At 39.9% G+C, this 14,229-nt stretch overlaps 1 protein-coding gene across 3 annotated transcripts; it reads right to left on the bottom strand.

Moving 5' to 3' along the window:
* Positions 1-537: 537 nt before the first annotated feature.
* On the bottom strand, positions 538-11,121 carry CBR4 (carbonyl reductase 4). 3 transcript variants are annotated; one of them, XM_027738259.2, is made up of 6 exons: positions 9,791-10,072; positions 6,923-7,064; positions 6,256-6,376; positions 5,626-5,762; positions 4,605-4,739; positions 538-3,275 (listed from the first exon to the last, which is right to left on the bottom strand). In XM_027738259.2, exons 2-6 carry the CDS (start codon positions 7,062-7,064, stop codon positions 3,097-3,099), a joined length of 714 nt encoding a protein of 237 aa, XP_027594060.1. In that variant the 5' UTR covers positions 9,791-10,072; the 3' UTR covers positions 538-3,096. The 3 variants fall into 3 exon arrangements, 2 of the variants coding, with proteins under 2 accessions (XP_027594060.1, XP_039236399.1); XM_039380465.1 differs by lacking the exon at positions 9,791-10,072 and adding an exon at positions 10,094-11,121 and having other exon boundaries at positions 2,714-3,275; XR_005563243.1 differs by having other exon boundaries at positions 3,190-3,275; positions 3,853-4,739; positions 9,791-10,079.
* Between the last annotated feature and the right edge of the window lie 3,108 nt (positions 11,122-14,229).

Genomic DNA, 14,229 nt, shown 5'->3' with positions numbered 1-14,229 from the left:
CACTAACACTAAATTACTCAAAGTAACAAAGGGATTAAGGAATTAAAAAACTGCAGAACCATTTCACTGAGGAAATAGGTGTTAAAACCAACAGACTAAACTCGTAGATATCTGAGAACAATTCATGCTGGGAAAAATACAAAAAATCAGACATATATATATATATATACACACACATATGGAAATGGACTCCCGAGTTGTTCATTAATTATTCAGGATTGAGTTATTGTTCTGAAAACATAAGTGCAAAGGTTAGGAAAAAGCAAAACAAATTCGGCGTTATTTTTGGAAGCAAGATAAAACAAAACATGAAACGCTTTTTTTTAAGAAAAAATCCACAGTGAATACTGCGGGCAGTTCTACCTGTGGCTTCCTCCCTGAGAAACTGAAAAAGTAAAGCAAAGCTCAAAAAAACCAATGTAAGGTACAAGAGTTTACCAGCAACAAGCAATTAAAAGAAACATGACTCTTCAGTATGAAATAGAAACAACTGAGGCAGGCAGGATAAGACAGAAGTCCACAAATTCAAAAGCAACATAGAGAGTGCACAAGAGGGTTGTTTTAATGTCTGCAGGCCTCAACCAGAGCTACCAGTCAGTTCAAACATATCAATCACAAATTGCTGGTGGTACAGGAGTCTTCTAAGGAGACATACACCCGACCTACTACATACCCTACACATTCCCTACTTCCACCATCTGTGACATCACATCAGGCTAAACAGAACCAGGATTACTGTTTTCAGTTCTAATTTCTCAGTTTGAAGAAAAGGGAAAAAAAATCTTTCGAAAATATGATCTAAGGCTACCAACACTTCAGTCTGGTCCTATGGCAACCGCAATAATAAAAACATAGTATGCACTGCACCATTTAAAAAAAATTACTTAGTGACATGCTGAGATTCTTCTGACAGTGTTATTCCAGGTTTTAATCACTAATGTAAACTAAAAATGTCATTGCTAATAACTTATTTAACAGCTATCTTACCCAGCAGAAAAAAGGGGTAATAATAATTAGGGTCAGAACTCACTAATAGGGAATTATTTCTAGTCTCTTAAGTTTGGCTTTTGGTCAAGATATGTCACACAGGCTTCATCTATAAAATACCAAGAACAGGTATGGGCAGCAGCCAAGTCACTGGCATATTACTACCTGACTAGTAAAAAAGGACCAGGTGTCCTTCCTCACCTTCAGTGCCCTTGGAAAAAATTCTCTGGCCAATTCCTTCTACCAAAGAGAAACCTAATTAGCAATTATACTGTTGGGGCAAAGACACATACAACACATAACTTTTCACAGCAAATAACACCACCTCTACAAAGGGATAACAGGAAGGACTCCTGAAAGGATTACTTTTAGTGATATTATACATTCCAGAGTGAGCACACAACTGTAAAGTAAAGCATAAGCAGGTACTTTCCAAAAATGCCAAGACAGTGGAAGGATTAAAAAAACGTTTATTTCAGATGCAAGGACCACTTTTTAACAAAGGCCCTCTCAGGACCCCTTTATCCTCTCTGTCTCTCCCCTGCCTTCCAAAGGCCTCTGTGCATGTCTGTTAGGGTTCACTCTCTCCTCTCACATATCAGAGAGGCTGAGAACTTCTCTCACTAAGAGGGGTGGCAGGGGAGAAAGCATTGAAGCTGCCTTTGAGAGTTACCTTTTAGGCAGAAAGCCTTCTTAAGTGAAAACTGTCTCCTTGTAACAAAATATTTTGGGCAGAAAGGGTATTCTATCCTCACAACAACTAACTGTAAAATTTCCTGAACACACAACCATCCCTTGTTTTATTTCTCAATACATACCTGCAAGAAGCTTGAACATGCATTGTTTTCTGGCACAAAGACAAAATTTCTCAGCTGCACAAATGAAGAAAATCTCCAACTTTAAAGACTCAAAGTTATCATCAACGAGATCTCTTTTTTCTGTACTTTAGTTTTTGCCAAGAAGGGAAGTAATTTCAAAAGTTGAATCTACATCTGGATCATGATGCAATGAACACTGGAGCTAAGAGTGAAGGTCCTAAACCACAGTCATAGTTTTCTTCAGAGATAATAAAAACATCCATTATCAAAAATTACTTGATCTCAACAGAAAAGCCCAAGGTCAAACATCTGGTAAGTTTTCAGCAAGACAGGAACACTCAGGATCATTTAAAGCTGAATAATTACTCTGCTTCAGAAGTTGTTTTGAATAAAATAAATGGTGATTTTATTGACTATATATACATATTAAGGAGCATCGACTTAACAGCTGAACCGAGTGTTCAAGATACAGAGCAAAGTACTGACTTCATGCTCTGGAAGTGATCGTGTTTCCTAAACACCTACTGAGTCATTTATGCAAAAAGGTCTGTGCAGCTCAAACTCAGAATATCATAGGATTAGCAACTCCAATGAGCAATCAACAGTTCTTCAATGTGTACACACAAGTGCTACTGTATTAAATGAATGCTGCACATACATCCAAGAATGGAACCGAGTAGGTTTCGTCTTCACAAAAACACACTGCATATAATTAAATCTCCTAAAGGCAATTCAGGTATGCTGAAGATCTAGAGGTTCCTAGCTTTGTAGTGTTAGCTACAAACAAACAAAGCCTGAAGGAAACCCCTCACTACTTTGTAGGGACTAACTGATAAGAACGCAAAACTATGCAGTTTGCAATCTTTGCCCTACATGAAAAACTTGATGCAATCATACCTGCCACCCAATAAACATACCTCTGCACATTATTAACCTCCGTGTAACATGATAATTCCAATAAAAGCTCCACTCTATCCCAAATTAGATAACAAGACTTTATAAAAAGCTGTTTTAAAAACATATCAGTATGTTATTAAAGTTATCACCATATCAAAAGCAGATCTTTTTCAAATTGTTTCATACACAGACTTCATAATACCAAATGGACTCTTCCAGGTAGCTAAATGTACACATTGCACTTCTCTGCTGCTGAATTTCTCCTCTGACTAGATAAGACCAAGTCAATTACATACGTCAATCTTCAAACAGTTTCCAACCCTCTCCCTTTAATTGGTATATATTTATATATTACCATCATGACATTAAAGTAGGCATTTATTCAAAGTAGTACTTAAGTCATAAGCTGCAAGCCTCCATCTACAACTAGAACACTCCCTGTAACATATGGGGATTCTAGAAGAAAGACAACAGCTTGTGCAACTTCGTGAGGCTCTCCAAATCTTCCAAGGAGAATTGATTTCTTCAACTTATCTTCTTCCAAATGAGCAGTCATCTCTGTGTGAATAAAGCCTAAGAGAGAAGATATTTGAAGAGTTACCTCACTTTTGACTATATTTATCTAGTATATTTTCCATTGAATCCTACAAAGTGAAATCTATTACCAGGATTCATCACCAGCTAGCATTCTTCAAAGTCTCCAAAAGCAGTCCACACCATGTTATGGTCAAGACCAATTTTTTATCTAACCAATAAAATATCTTCCAGTTTTGGAAGCACTGATGCAATAATCCAAATGCAGAGATCTACAGAAATCCATTAAAAAAAAAGGTACCTAAATTTGGGTCCTAAAACCATATTTAGTATCACTTTTCTGAAAGACAAACCACACTCTTTTCACCAAAATGTTCTCCATTAAAACAAGCACGAAATCACTGGCAAGAAACCCTCTCAGCTTGCAAGTGTTTTCATTATATTTTAGAACTTATGACAGCACTTGCATAATTTCTATCATACCACTCATTTGAAGACTGTTTCTTGACATCTTCGAAGGACGTTTTGTTTCAATTTTCCGTTATCTGAGATTCGGTTTTCCCACCGCTGCACAACTCTTCATATAAGCTGCAGCTTCATAAAGAGCTGATCTTACCTGCTTTCTAGCTGCCATCAAGCAGGGAAAGTCTCCCTTTTGCTTTCTACTCTGCCCCTTATGATGGCTTCGGACTCTTCAATGAGCTGTTCAACTCACTGAAGAATTTTTCCTGCCTAGTTCACAACCTGAAATGGTTCATGTAGAAGTCTGAAAAGCATCAGAGGCACCACAAAGTGAGCAGCAATGTACATAGTTATGAGTGGAAGAAGTCAGAAAATACAGAAGGGATTTTTCCTTAAGGGTGGTGGTTTGCTTGAGCTGGATCATCTTAGGAAATCACAGCCTTGTCCTCACAGAACGAACTTCTCAGACTCCCTCCTTTTACTACAGGGAGACAGGGATGCTTTTATGACAGCTTCTCTTGGTCTGTCATGTTTCTCTAATAACAAATAAGCATTCTCTAGCAGGAGACAGGGGCAGCTGTCTGTCTATAATTAGCTCTAATCCTTACATCTGCAAGGACAGCAAGCTTTGAAGAAGGAACAAAGAAAAGACATTTATTATGTAACAATGGAGAGATGAACAGGTAGATTCACTCTTCCAAATTTCTCAGTGTTCCATTAAAAAGACTGAAGGTTTTCTAAAAGAACGTATTACACTTTAAACCAAAGAAAAAAAGAAGATATTAAAAACACTTAACTTACAAAATTGAAGAAAATAATAACAATTTGTCTTAAGTTACTTTCAGAGTACCCACAGTCTTGATGAATTGTGGCAGTCAAGAAGGTAGGAATTTCTCAAAAACTCACCTGGAGCAACAACGTTGACTCGAATTTGCTTTTTTGCTACTTCTTTAGCAAGAGAGCGTGAAAATCCAACTAATCCTGCTTTGGTAGCACTATACACACTTTGACCAGAGTTGCCTTTAAGTCCTACAATACTTCCTAAAATAAAGAAACATCAAAGAGAAGCTTAAATGGATAACCTGAAACCTTGTACTAGCTTTACCATTTTAGTTTTAAATCTGGAATGAAAAATGAGATTACAAGAAAAGGAGTCAAATATATATTACTGCATGCACTTTATAGCCTACTGCTGGTATAAGCAAATCCCCAAATTATCTGTGATTTTTGTGCAATTCATATATCTATGTTGACCAACTGGCACCAGGAGAGTAAAACAAAGGGTTTTGTAAAAGAACTATCCTTACACAGATTTAATTCATTGATTAATAAGAAAGAGAAAAGAGAAGAGAAGAGAAGAGAAGAGAAGAGAAGAGAAGAGAAGAGAAGAGAAGAGAAGAGAAGAGAAGAGAAGAGAAGAGAAGAGAAGAGAAGAGAAGAGAAGAGAAGAGAAGAGAAGAGAAGAGAAGAGAAGAGAAGAGAAGAGAAGAGAAGAGAAGAGAAGAGAAGAGAAGAGAAGAGAAGAGAAGAGAAATAGAAGAGTAAGGGGAAGGTGAGGGAAGAGTGGAGGGGAGGAGAGGGGAGAGATAAAGAAAAGAAACTGACTGTATCTATCAATCCTTAGTTAATAACTAGCATCTGGTAGATCTAGATACTGAAAAAACTGATAAAGAACAGCAAAATTCTTTTTTCAACAAAATCTAAACTCTGAGGTGTTTATTACTGAAACAAGCTGGTTTTATATTTAGAGGTTGCTGAGACTACAAAAAAGAATGGGTTTTCATAAAGAAATGCTAAATATTGAATGTCTAAACACAAAGAGAATGAAAATAAGTCAATTGTAACAAGTAATGTAACATGTTACTCCTGCTAAACCTTCCCAGAAGACTAGTAAACAGAATTCCATTGGCTTACACAAACAACTTACCTATATTGACAATAGCACCTCCCTGTTGTTGAATCATGACTTTTACAGCAGCTTTGCATGTCAACATTGTTCCCAAAAGGTTAGTGTGAATCTGGGCTATCATATCTTCAGTCTTGGTTCTCAGTAACAAACCATCCCTGACAAACAAACCCAAAAGAACTCACTGAACAACCCCATTGGTCACGCTTATTCATATTAAAATGTGACTGGTGAACAGAACATTAATGGGGCTGTATATGGTTCTCTACGTTCTAGAATTCAAAAGGAAGACACTGTGAGCACAACACATCGCAAGAAAAAAATCTGGCCACGCTTCTGGCAACAAGGCCTCTTTTGCAGCGTGGTTTTGGAGCATTTTGGAGGAAGTGGAAGAAAGAAGAGGGGGAACTCAAACTCAGAATGCAGAAACTACAGTGAGAGCTGTGTCATGTCCCTTCCAACTCAGAAGATTCTGTGATTCTGTGATCTGTTAGCATTTTAGGGTATCAGGAACAAAATACTGCTGAGTACTTAATATTATTTTCAGATGTACTCATTAACAACACTCTTACTGAATGCAAGGGCTCACAGCATCTTACAGTGAGATGCCTTCATCTAGAATTACATATAATCTCATGACGAATAACTAACCTGTTGATCCCAGCTGCATTAACCAAGTAGTTAATAGGACCTAAATTCCTCTGCATCTCCTCAAAAGTCTTTTGGACTTCTTGTTCACTGGATACATCACAGCTAAGTGCCAGATGTCCTGCTGTATTGAAATAAAGGCACACTATAATAACAGTAAAAGCTGGTATATCATTCATAAACCTTCTTCAGAATTTATCAACTCAATCTCAAAACAGATGTTGAACTAGTTATAATTTAATGAATCCATTTAATCTCCAGAGAATTAAATAAAGACAATTTTCAAGTATTGTATTGATTAGTTATGTGACAACCCCTTGTTTTATATTTTTTGCCTTCTAAAATCAGAAGCTCGGTATGAGCAAACACATCTCAGTTCTGGTTTGTTCAGGAGCCAAGATGACTCAATTCATACTACCTCTCTGTTGTGGCCCAAACAACTCCTTTCATCTTAAAATTTGTATTTTGTGGACAGAATAGGTAATATACTTACTTTCTCAACAAATATTGTAAAACCAAAATTGTACCGGCATAGCATTTCTTTTAAATTTCTCAGCCTTTATTTTCATTTTCGTCTGGTTAAACAATGAGGTTTCTTTATGGACTTACTACTTCTACGAGTTACCTAAGCATGGGACAGCGAAGAGATAACTGCAAGCAGCATACATACCACCAAGATCACGTGCAGTGGTTTGGGCTACTTCCAGATTTCTAGCAATGATCGCCAGGCGGCAGCCCTTCTGTGCCAGGAGTTCTGCAACAGCTTTGCCTATTCCTCGGGATCCTCCAAAAATGGCGCAAACCTTGCCCATCTTCAAAAATAATTCACAAATTGCAAATAAACCATGAACTTCACGTCCAATACGGCAAGAGAATATCCACTGTTCTTGTCAACATCACAGCCTTTACCAGTTTGTAGCATTTTGTAATAGCAGGTTATAGAATTAGTGATTTGTTATTTTTTATTCACCAAAAAATAAACATTTGAACTAAATTAGGCACCACTTCTAAAAATGACAGTTAATTCTTAATGATTTCTGAACTAGTAAAAAAGTTATGCATGTAATCTAGCATTCCAATACTAGAGTTATGATAACTTCTATTCAACCAGTGAAATATGTGATTTATATATCTAAAGATGACGTGATTTATATATCTACTGATATATAATCAGTATGTGATTTATATATCTACTGTTCATCTGCTTATTTGAAGCTGATGTACCAGTTGTAATTATATTGTTCTTGTAATCACTATTTTTGTGCTAAAGTCATTTAGCCTCACGGTCTCACTCCATCCAAAGCATCTGTGTTGGACAGCGCCAGTGCAAACATTACTGAGCACCATTTGAAACTATTGTATTTACACTGGTTTAATACTGTCACACTACATAACACTACATTTTACCAATATCCTTGGGTTTTTTTGTTTCTGCTTTTGAAAGGAAAAAAAGGTTTTAAAATGTGAAGTGATTCTGAAGTAGCTAGCTTTGATATTTAGGAAGGAGTATAAGAAGAAACTTCTTCTGTAGAATTATCTTTTATTCTGCAAGCTCTAGAAATCAATCAGCTGTTTTCGGATTTCCTAAGGAGCCAGAGGCAAAATCCAAGTAATGAATCTTTTTTTCCATACATTTGAATAAACCCTTTTTGAACCCAATTATACTTTGTCTCCATAACATCCCGAGGCAATGAGTTTCATTATTTATGGGAAAGTACTTCCTTTTGTTCTTAATTTGCTTTCTGATTAGATAATACCATGCACTTCTCCTCATATCTTCCCTTTACTGTTTCATCCTCCACCTGTATCCTCCTTCAGGTCTGTTTGGTTTCTCTTAAACATATGGAAGCCATTTGGTAGCTTACTAAAGACTATTCAAGCTCTTAGACCTTGGTTTACTGAGGTCTATTGAACTCTTTTGGATGTGTGATAACCAGAACAGCACACAGTACTAAGCACACAAGGCTACCATCAACTCAGACAATGGCATGATGATTTTGGTCTTCTGTGACAGCACCTGAAAGAGGAGATGGTCCATCCTTTTCAAAGGTACAAAGTATGCACAAGTGCCTGAAACCAACCCATGCGCCACTTTTCAATGGCAAGTTGAAATCAGCTACATGGAGCAGGAAGAGGCTTAAATACTTGCATCTCAGGTAGTGGCCCGTTTGACAGAACACATACAAAACAGTGCCCTCCATGAAGACAATTCCTTCCTGGCAAAAATGGGCACCACTGCCTTGCCAGAATGACTATTGTTTTGGGCAGTCTTCATTAGGTAGCTACACAGCAAGATACGAATCAAGAGGTCTTACACCCCAGTAACTACAGCTCTCACTCTCTTAGCAGACTAAGGGCACAACCAACCACCCCATATTCTGTTGACAGATTTTTCTGGTTAGAAACAAAGACTCCGTCTGCCTTTTCCAGTATGACTGATCTCTTCTTTTACAGAATTACCGGAATGACTCTTGGAAGTTCTTGCCTACTTGTTGCAGCAACGTTGTGCTAGGATTTCTTCCTTTACATTTTGTTCTTACTCGTACTGAGCATATCTACTCTCCTATTTTTATTTGAAAGTGGAACGATATGGATGAGATCTGAGGAAGTCATCCCGTGAAACTCCTCCACCTCTAAGCGTTACAGGTGAATCATTTTACACTGTTAATAAATGCTTTCAGACCTATATGTATTTTCCAAATAATTCTGAACATGCTTAGCTATGCAGGACCCAAAAGATCTGCCTGTGGGAAGAGAATTTTTAAAAAATGTATCGCTCTACCCTTCTCGGCCTCTTTGAGAACTGAAAAATTGTTACTGATTCCGTCAACAACTCTACCGTTCTCAGAACAGGGAAAGCACCTTGTGCATTAGCATTCATATGGGGAGCATAAGGCCTACCTCCAACCCACTAATGTACAACCTGTGTTTTAGCACACTAAAGCCATACAGTTTCCTTGGAGTTGTGACTTGGGAAAAAAAAGCTGCTGCGACAGTAATTACCCACTGTTCCCCGGACAGGTAACAGAAGGGAAAACCAGGTATCTTTGGAGCAACAGGCACACACGGGCGCCTGCATCGCCTTTGCCCTCTACGGCCCTGCCCTTCTTTCACAACCAACTCTTTATCGCGTGACGCCAGAGCTCCGATGGCGCCACCGCCCCACGGCGCACGGCTGCCAAGCCCACGGGAGGCACCTTTAAAAGAGGGCGAGTGAGGTTCCCGCAGACAGCCCAGCTCAGTTCAGCTAAGCCCAACCCAGCCCAGCCCTCGCCCCGGCGTCGCCCTCCCTCTCTTCCTCCCTCCTTCCCTCCCTCCCTGCCGGCGAGCGTTCGAGCTCGGCTCCTGCTCCCGGCCCGGCCGTCGGGCTGCAGGTGGAGCCCGCGGCACGGGCAGCGGGAAGCGGCGCTGGGAGCCCGCGGGGGCCGTCGGGACGCGCGGCGGCGGTGCCACGCTGGCAGCGGGGCCGTTTCGTGTCGCCCGCTCCGAGCGGCCACAGGAGAGGGACGGGAGCGTGTTCCGTGTGTGCTTCAGTTACCTCCCGGCTGCTGGGCAGCTGGTGGCTCGCTTCCCTTAGGGAGGGAGGGTCCTTTCCTCTCCAAGGAGGCCGATCCAGCTCCGACCCGAGCGCAGGCGTCACGGGATGGCGGCCTGACGTCACCCAGAGCTGACTTTGGCCGCCGCCGCCGGTGCCGGCGGGAGCAGAGGCCGGGGCTGAAGGGGCCGGCACAGTGCCCTCGGGAGCGCCGCAGCTCGCCTGGCTCTGCGGCGGCGGGGACACCCGCCCCGGCGGGGACACCCGCCCCCGCAGCTGCAGGGTTGGTGTCAGCCCTGCACGTACCTCCTTTCTCCCCTGCGCTCACACCCGGAGAAGCCCTTCTGCTTTCATCTTACACTTGCCGGTTTTAAACTCCATTTTACATGTGGATATCCAGTCAACGTCCGTCTTAGGCACTAGTACGCTTTGCACCAAGCCCTGTACTCGTTGCCAGAAGGAGCACGAAGTAGCTGCTGCACACTGACCTGGACCTCTAAAAGCACAAAACACAAATCAGAGCATAATGTCACAAAACAGGGGCCACTGTAACTGAGGTCCTCTCTACCACCTATTTTAAATTCCTCTTGGGTTTGGATTTGAGGCAAGATTTACAGAGGAACTTGAGTGCTAACCATTAACCACATTGGTGCCTGAATCTGTGGCCTCTTACATTTCTGCCAAGAGTCACGCATGAAAGAACAATGCTGCTCAAATGTCCAGCAGCATTTCATATTGTTGCCTATACTGCTTGTGAAAGCATACCACATTACATGGTTTTTGAGTAAGGCCTGGGACAAAGCAACTGGAGAACTGGCTGCAGTTATCGTCAGTCCCATTTTAAACAAAAACCTGTTGGTTGGAGCACTCAGCTGAAAGAAAAAACTGCTTTGAAGTCTTCTGTCTTGCTGGGAACATGGTCACTAACTTCAGTTTTTCATCATTGAACAAGCTTGTCATAACCATCAATCTGGTTTCAGTTTATGGGAATAAGAACAAAAAATTAAAGTGAGCCACAGAGATCTGACACTATAGCCAGATGATCACTATCCAGAAATTTAAGACCTTGGGGATTAAGCAGCAGTTGAAATCAACATTCAAGAAACTATTTTGCTTTTCAATTGATGCATTAAAGGTGACCTCCCTAGCTTAAGCAAATCTCGTGATGGGGACATGTATCTGGGATGCAGGAATCATGGGCTTAGAACAGAATTAAGCCAGGGAGAGCTTAAGGGGTTTCCTTCTTTCCAGGCCAAATGATAACTGGGTGGCAAGCCACACGGTTAACACACTGCTGTGCATTTCTTTCTGTAAAAAGGGGGTATAACTGGACTGGGTGTGTCATTCTAGGTAAACTCTCCTTTAGGCTCTCCTCCATGATAATATTCCATATATCATCAAGGCTCCTCATTATTTTCCACTTTGCCTGGGCAGCTCAGCGCTGAGGTTGCTGACTTTTTTTGTTTCTATCAAGCCTGAATTGCCCCTTTCTTCAGATGTGCTCTTGTGATTTGCACTAGGGAAAAAACAGGTCTAGTTCCTAATATTATTTGTATATACATCTTCTATATACACACATATAAAATATATAAGTGAAATAACTAATAAGTTTTATGTTACAATTTCCAGAAGTCTTTGATATGGCCTCGGCCTTCTAGGTAAGTGATACAAGGCTATGATAAACTGCAATATTTGTTCTTGTGTGGTAACAGTAAACTTTTATCATGCCAACATGAAGTGTACAATTTTGTACAATTTAGGTGTACCTTTTCAAAAAATTTGGGGGAAAGTTTTTTCTCTTAAGAATCTTATTCCTGGTACCTCTGTGAAAAGTATAAAAACTCTGTGAAAACTCTAAAAAAAACCCCCAAAACAAACAAAAACAAACCAAAAACCCACACCAAAAAAAAAGAACAAAACAAAGCCATTGGAACTTCATCAAATTACCTGTTTTTTTCATATCCTCCTGTCTAAACAGGTTTCCCCACTATGACTAGTAGTATTTCACATGTCAGCGTGAGGCCCATGTTTAAGTTAGCACAGTCACTGAACTGCTGCTGCTCCTAGTGAGAAGTCAGGCACACCATGAAGGGAGCAGACAGAAGCTTGTATTATTGCTGCTTCATCTGTTGCTAAAATGGAACATTTCACTTCCAGTGCTGCCCTGCAGCACCTGACACATTAAAAGAAAACAACCCCAACATCACCCACCCTTGTAAAAGTATCTTCAAGAAACATCTGTCACACATTCAGGCTCTGCTCACAACTCCAATCTGATCGCAGACACTAGCCACTCCTGCTGTGTATCAGCAGACTTTGGACTAAAGAGATGGAAACTAGGATCTCAGCATGTCTTGAAATCTCTTAAATCCTCCATGCATCTGACTCCTCATGTAAAGGCTGCACTGCCACAGAATGTATCAATGTTTAGCTCATACGTTCCAAGCCAGTGTGGACTGGGAATAAAGAAGAAATAAACAGCTCAGCCATCCAGGGAGTAAATTCATCGCTTTCTGTCTAAGCACCTCTTAGACAGACAGTTTTTCAAATCTGCAAAGGGCATCACACAGAGCAGTCAGCATCTCCCAGCAAGGCAATCTGGAAAGCAGTCAAAGCTGACACCACCACAGAAGGACATGTCACTCCCAGCAGTCTCCACTGACAGTTTTGTACAGAAAGGATAACATTTGCGTATTGCATATTTTGTAAGCATTAAGAATATCCACTGGAAGTCTGGTACAATAACATTCAGGAGTTTGCAGAAGTATTTTAATACCCCTGAGTAAATAACTCTCCTCCTGTTCTCTTAGAGGCAATTTATATTTAATTATATCTAATATACTCAATTGTGAAAAGAAGTAGTCTCAGGAACAGCACTTAAAAGTAGCTAAAAGCCATTTATAAAAGTCTATTCAAGGCCTTGCATAATTTGTTTTTATTTCATGTATGAACAAAGTCTTAACTTCCCCATTCTGCCCTTTGTAGTCTCATCCATATTCCCATTCACTAGGTATTTATATAAACTGCAAAGTAAGATCCATGGCCAATCATTTCAAGAATTAAATTGTCCTGTAAAAGTCTGTTTAGCTAGTAGTGCAATTGCTGGTGAAAAAGGAGTATTTTTGAGAAGTATTCATCAGCAAAGGTAACTGGGTTCTAGCTCCAAAACATACAGAAAAAGACTAAGAAAAAAGGTTTGTCTAACAAGCTAAAATTTCCTTCCTGTTACAATGGAGCAAGGATTGAGGTTTTCCTGCCTTAATACATCCCTGATCATAATCTCAGGCTTTGAATCTCCACAAATGGTATGGGCAAATTCAACGTGTTGCCCATTTTGGTCCTGTGAAGCAGTCTTCTGAAAATTTACTGCATCTACTCATATTTACATTCAGTATACTGTATGTACTGTATCTTAAAGTTTGCTTTGCTGAGGAATGGAAGGAGATGGGATGTTGGGAGAAGATGACAAGGAGAAAGGGGCAAAGATGTAAATTGGGGTGGGGGGGGAGGCAAATAAAGATGGAATCATTTGACCTAGTGATTTGGACTGAATTCATTAGGGTAAGAAAATTCAGCTAAAGGACATTAATGCAGGAATAGAAGAACATACTTAGTAAGCAACAAGAGTTGGTCCTTCATTTCCCTTCTCATGAGAAGCTCTAAGGACTTATACAAGTAAAGTCTTTGTTTCATAAACATATTAATTAGCCCCCAGGAAATAGCACACCTGAGACACGTGGAAGTGAAATATTTAAGGAATTCTTCCAAATATCTACCTTGACATTCATAAGATTTATGAGGAGCCTCAGAGCTGTTTAAAGCAGGAAACTGAAGGCATATCCACAAGCATTAACCATTTTTATAGCCTAACCTGTTTTAGCATACATTCATTATGTGACTATGAGTATGTTTTCAAGGTTAGCCCTAATGAGGCACAAATTTACTGCGTACAGCAATACCAACTTAATGTAGCACATCTACTTGCTGACACAAAGCAGCAAGTCAAGGGACCGTGTACTCATCCCTCCATAATTGCAAATATCTGTGATCCTAAACATAAGGACTTACACTGGCAAAACTTTAACTGATATTTGCCAACAATGAGTGTAGAACACAGTCCATAATAAATAGGGATAGTGACAATCTCTCAGATTTCATAGACTCTTCACCTCCTTTATCTTCACCAGTACTATAGGAATTGTCAAACCCAATATTCTTTACAGCTGTTACCATTTTGCAGCCTGAATCACATACAGTAATACTTGGAGAGTTTTCAAGGAACTCTCAACATTTCAATTTTCTCTATCAGATTTTCCTAAATAAATCTAGTTTCATATCACATCTCCTTGTGGAGATACTTTCTGTCATTTAATCTCACTCACGTACTTAACTGAGCAGCTGAAGACTTCATCTTCTTGTGACATACAGAAGTTCTTACTGTT

Source organism: Pipra filicauda, unplaced genomic scaffold (genome assembly GCF_003945595.2).
Source record: "Pipra filicauda isolate LSUMZ 115617 unplaced genomic scaffold, ASM394559v2 scaffold196_size3971931_pilon, whole genome shotgun sequence".
NCBI lineage: Eukaryota > Metazoa > Chordata > Aves > Passeriformes > Pipridae > Pipra > Pipra filicauda.
The sequence above is the reverse complement of the archived record's forward strand: the minus strand, read 5'-3'. Positions and strand labels throughout refer to the sequence as shown.

Coding starts and splice junctions, on each gene's coding strand:
- CBR4 (XM_039380465.1), bottom strand. CDS start 7,064: ATGGGCAAGGTTTGCGCCATTTTTGGAGGATCCCGAGGAATAGGCAAA. Junction 6,377..6,922: donor CACTGCACGTGATCTTGGTG/GTATGTATGCTG, acceptor ATTTCAATACAG/CAGGACATCTGGCACTTAGC. Junction 5,763..6,255: donor AATGCAGCTGGGATCAACAG/GTTAGTTATTCG, acceptor TTTGTTTGTCAG/GGATGGTTTGTTACTGAGAA.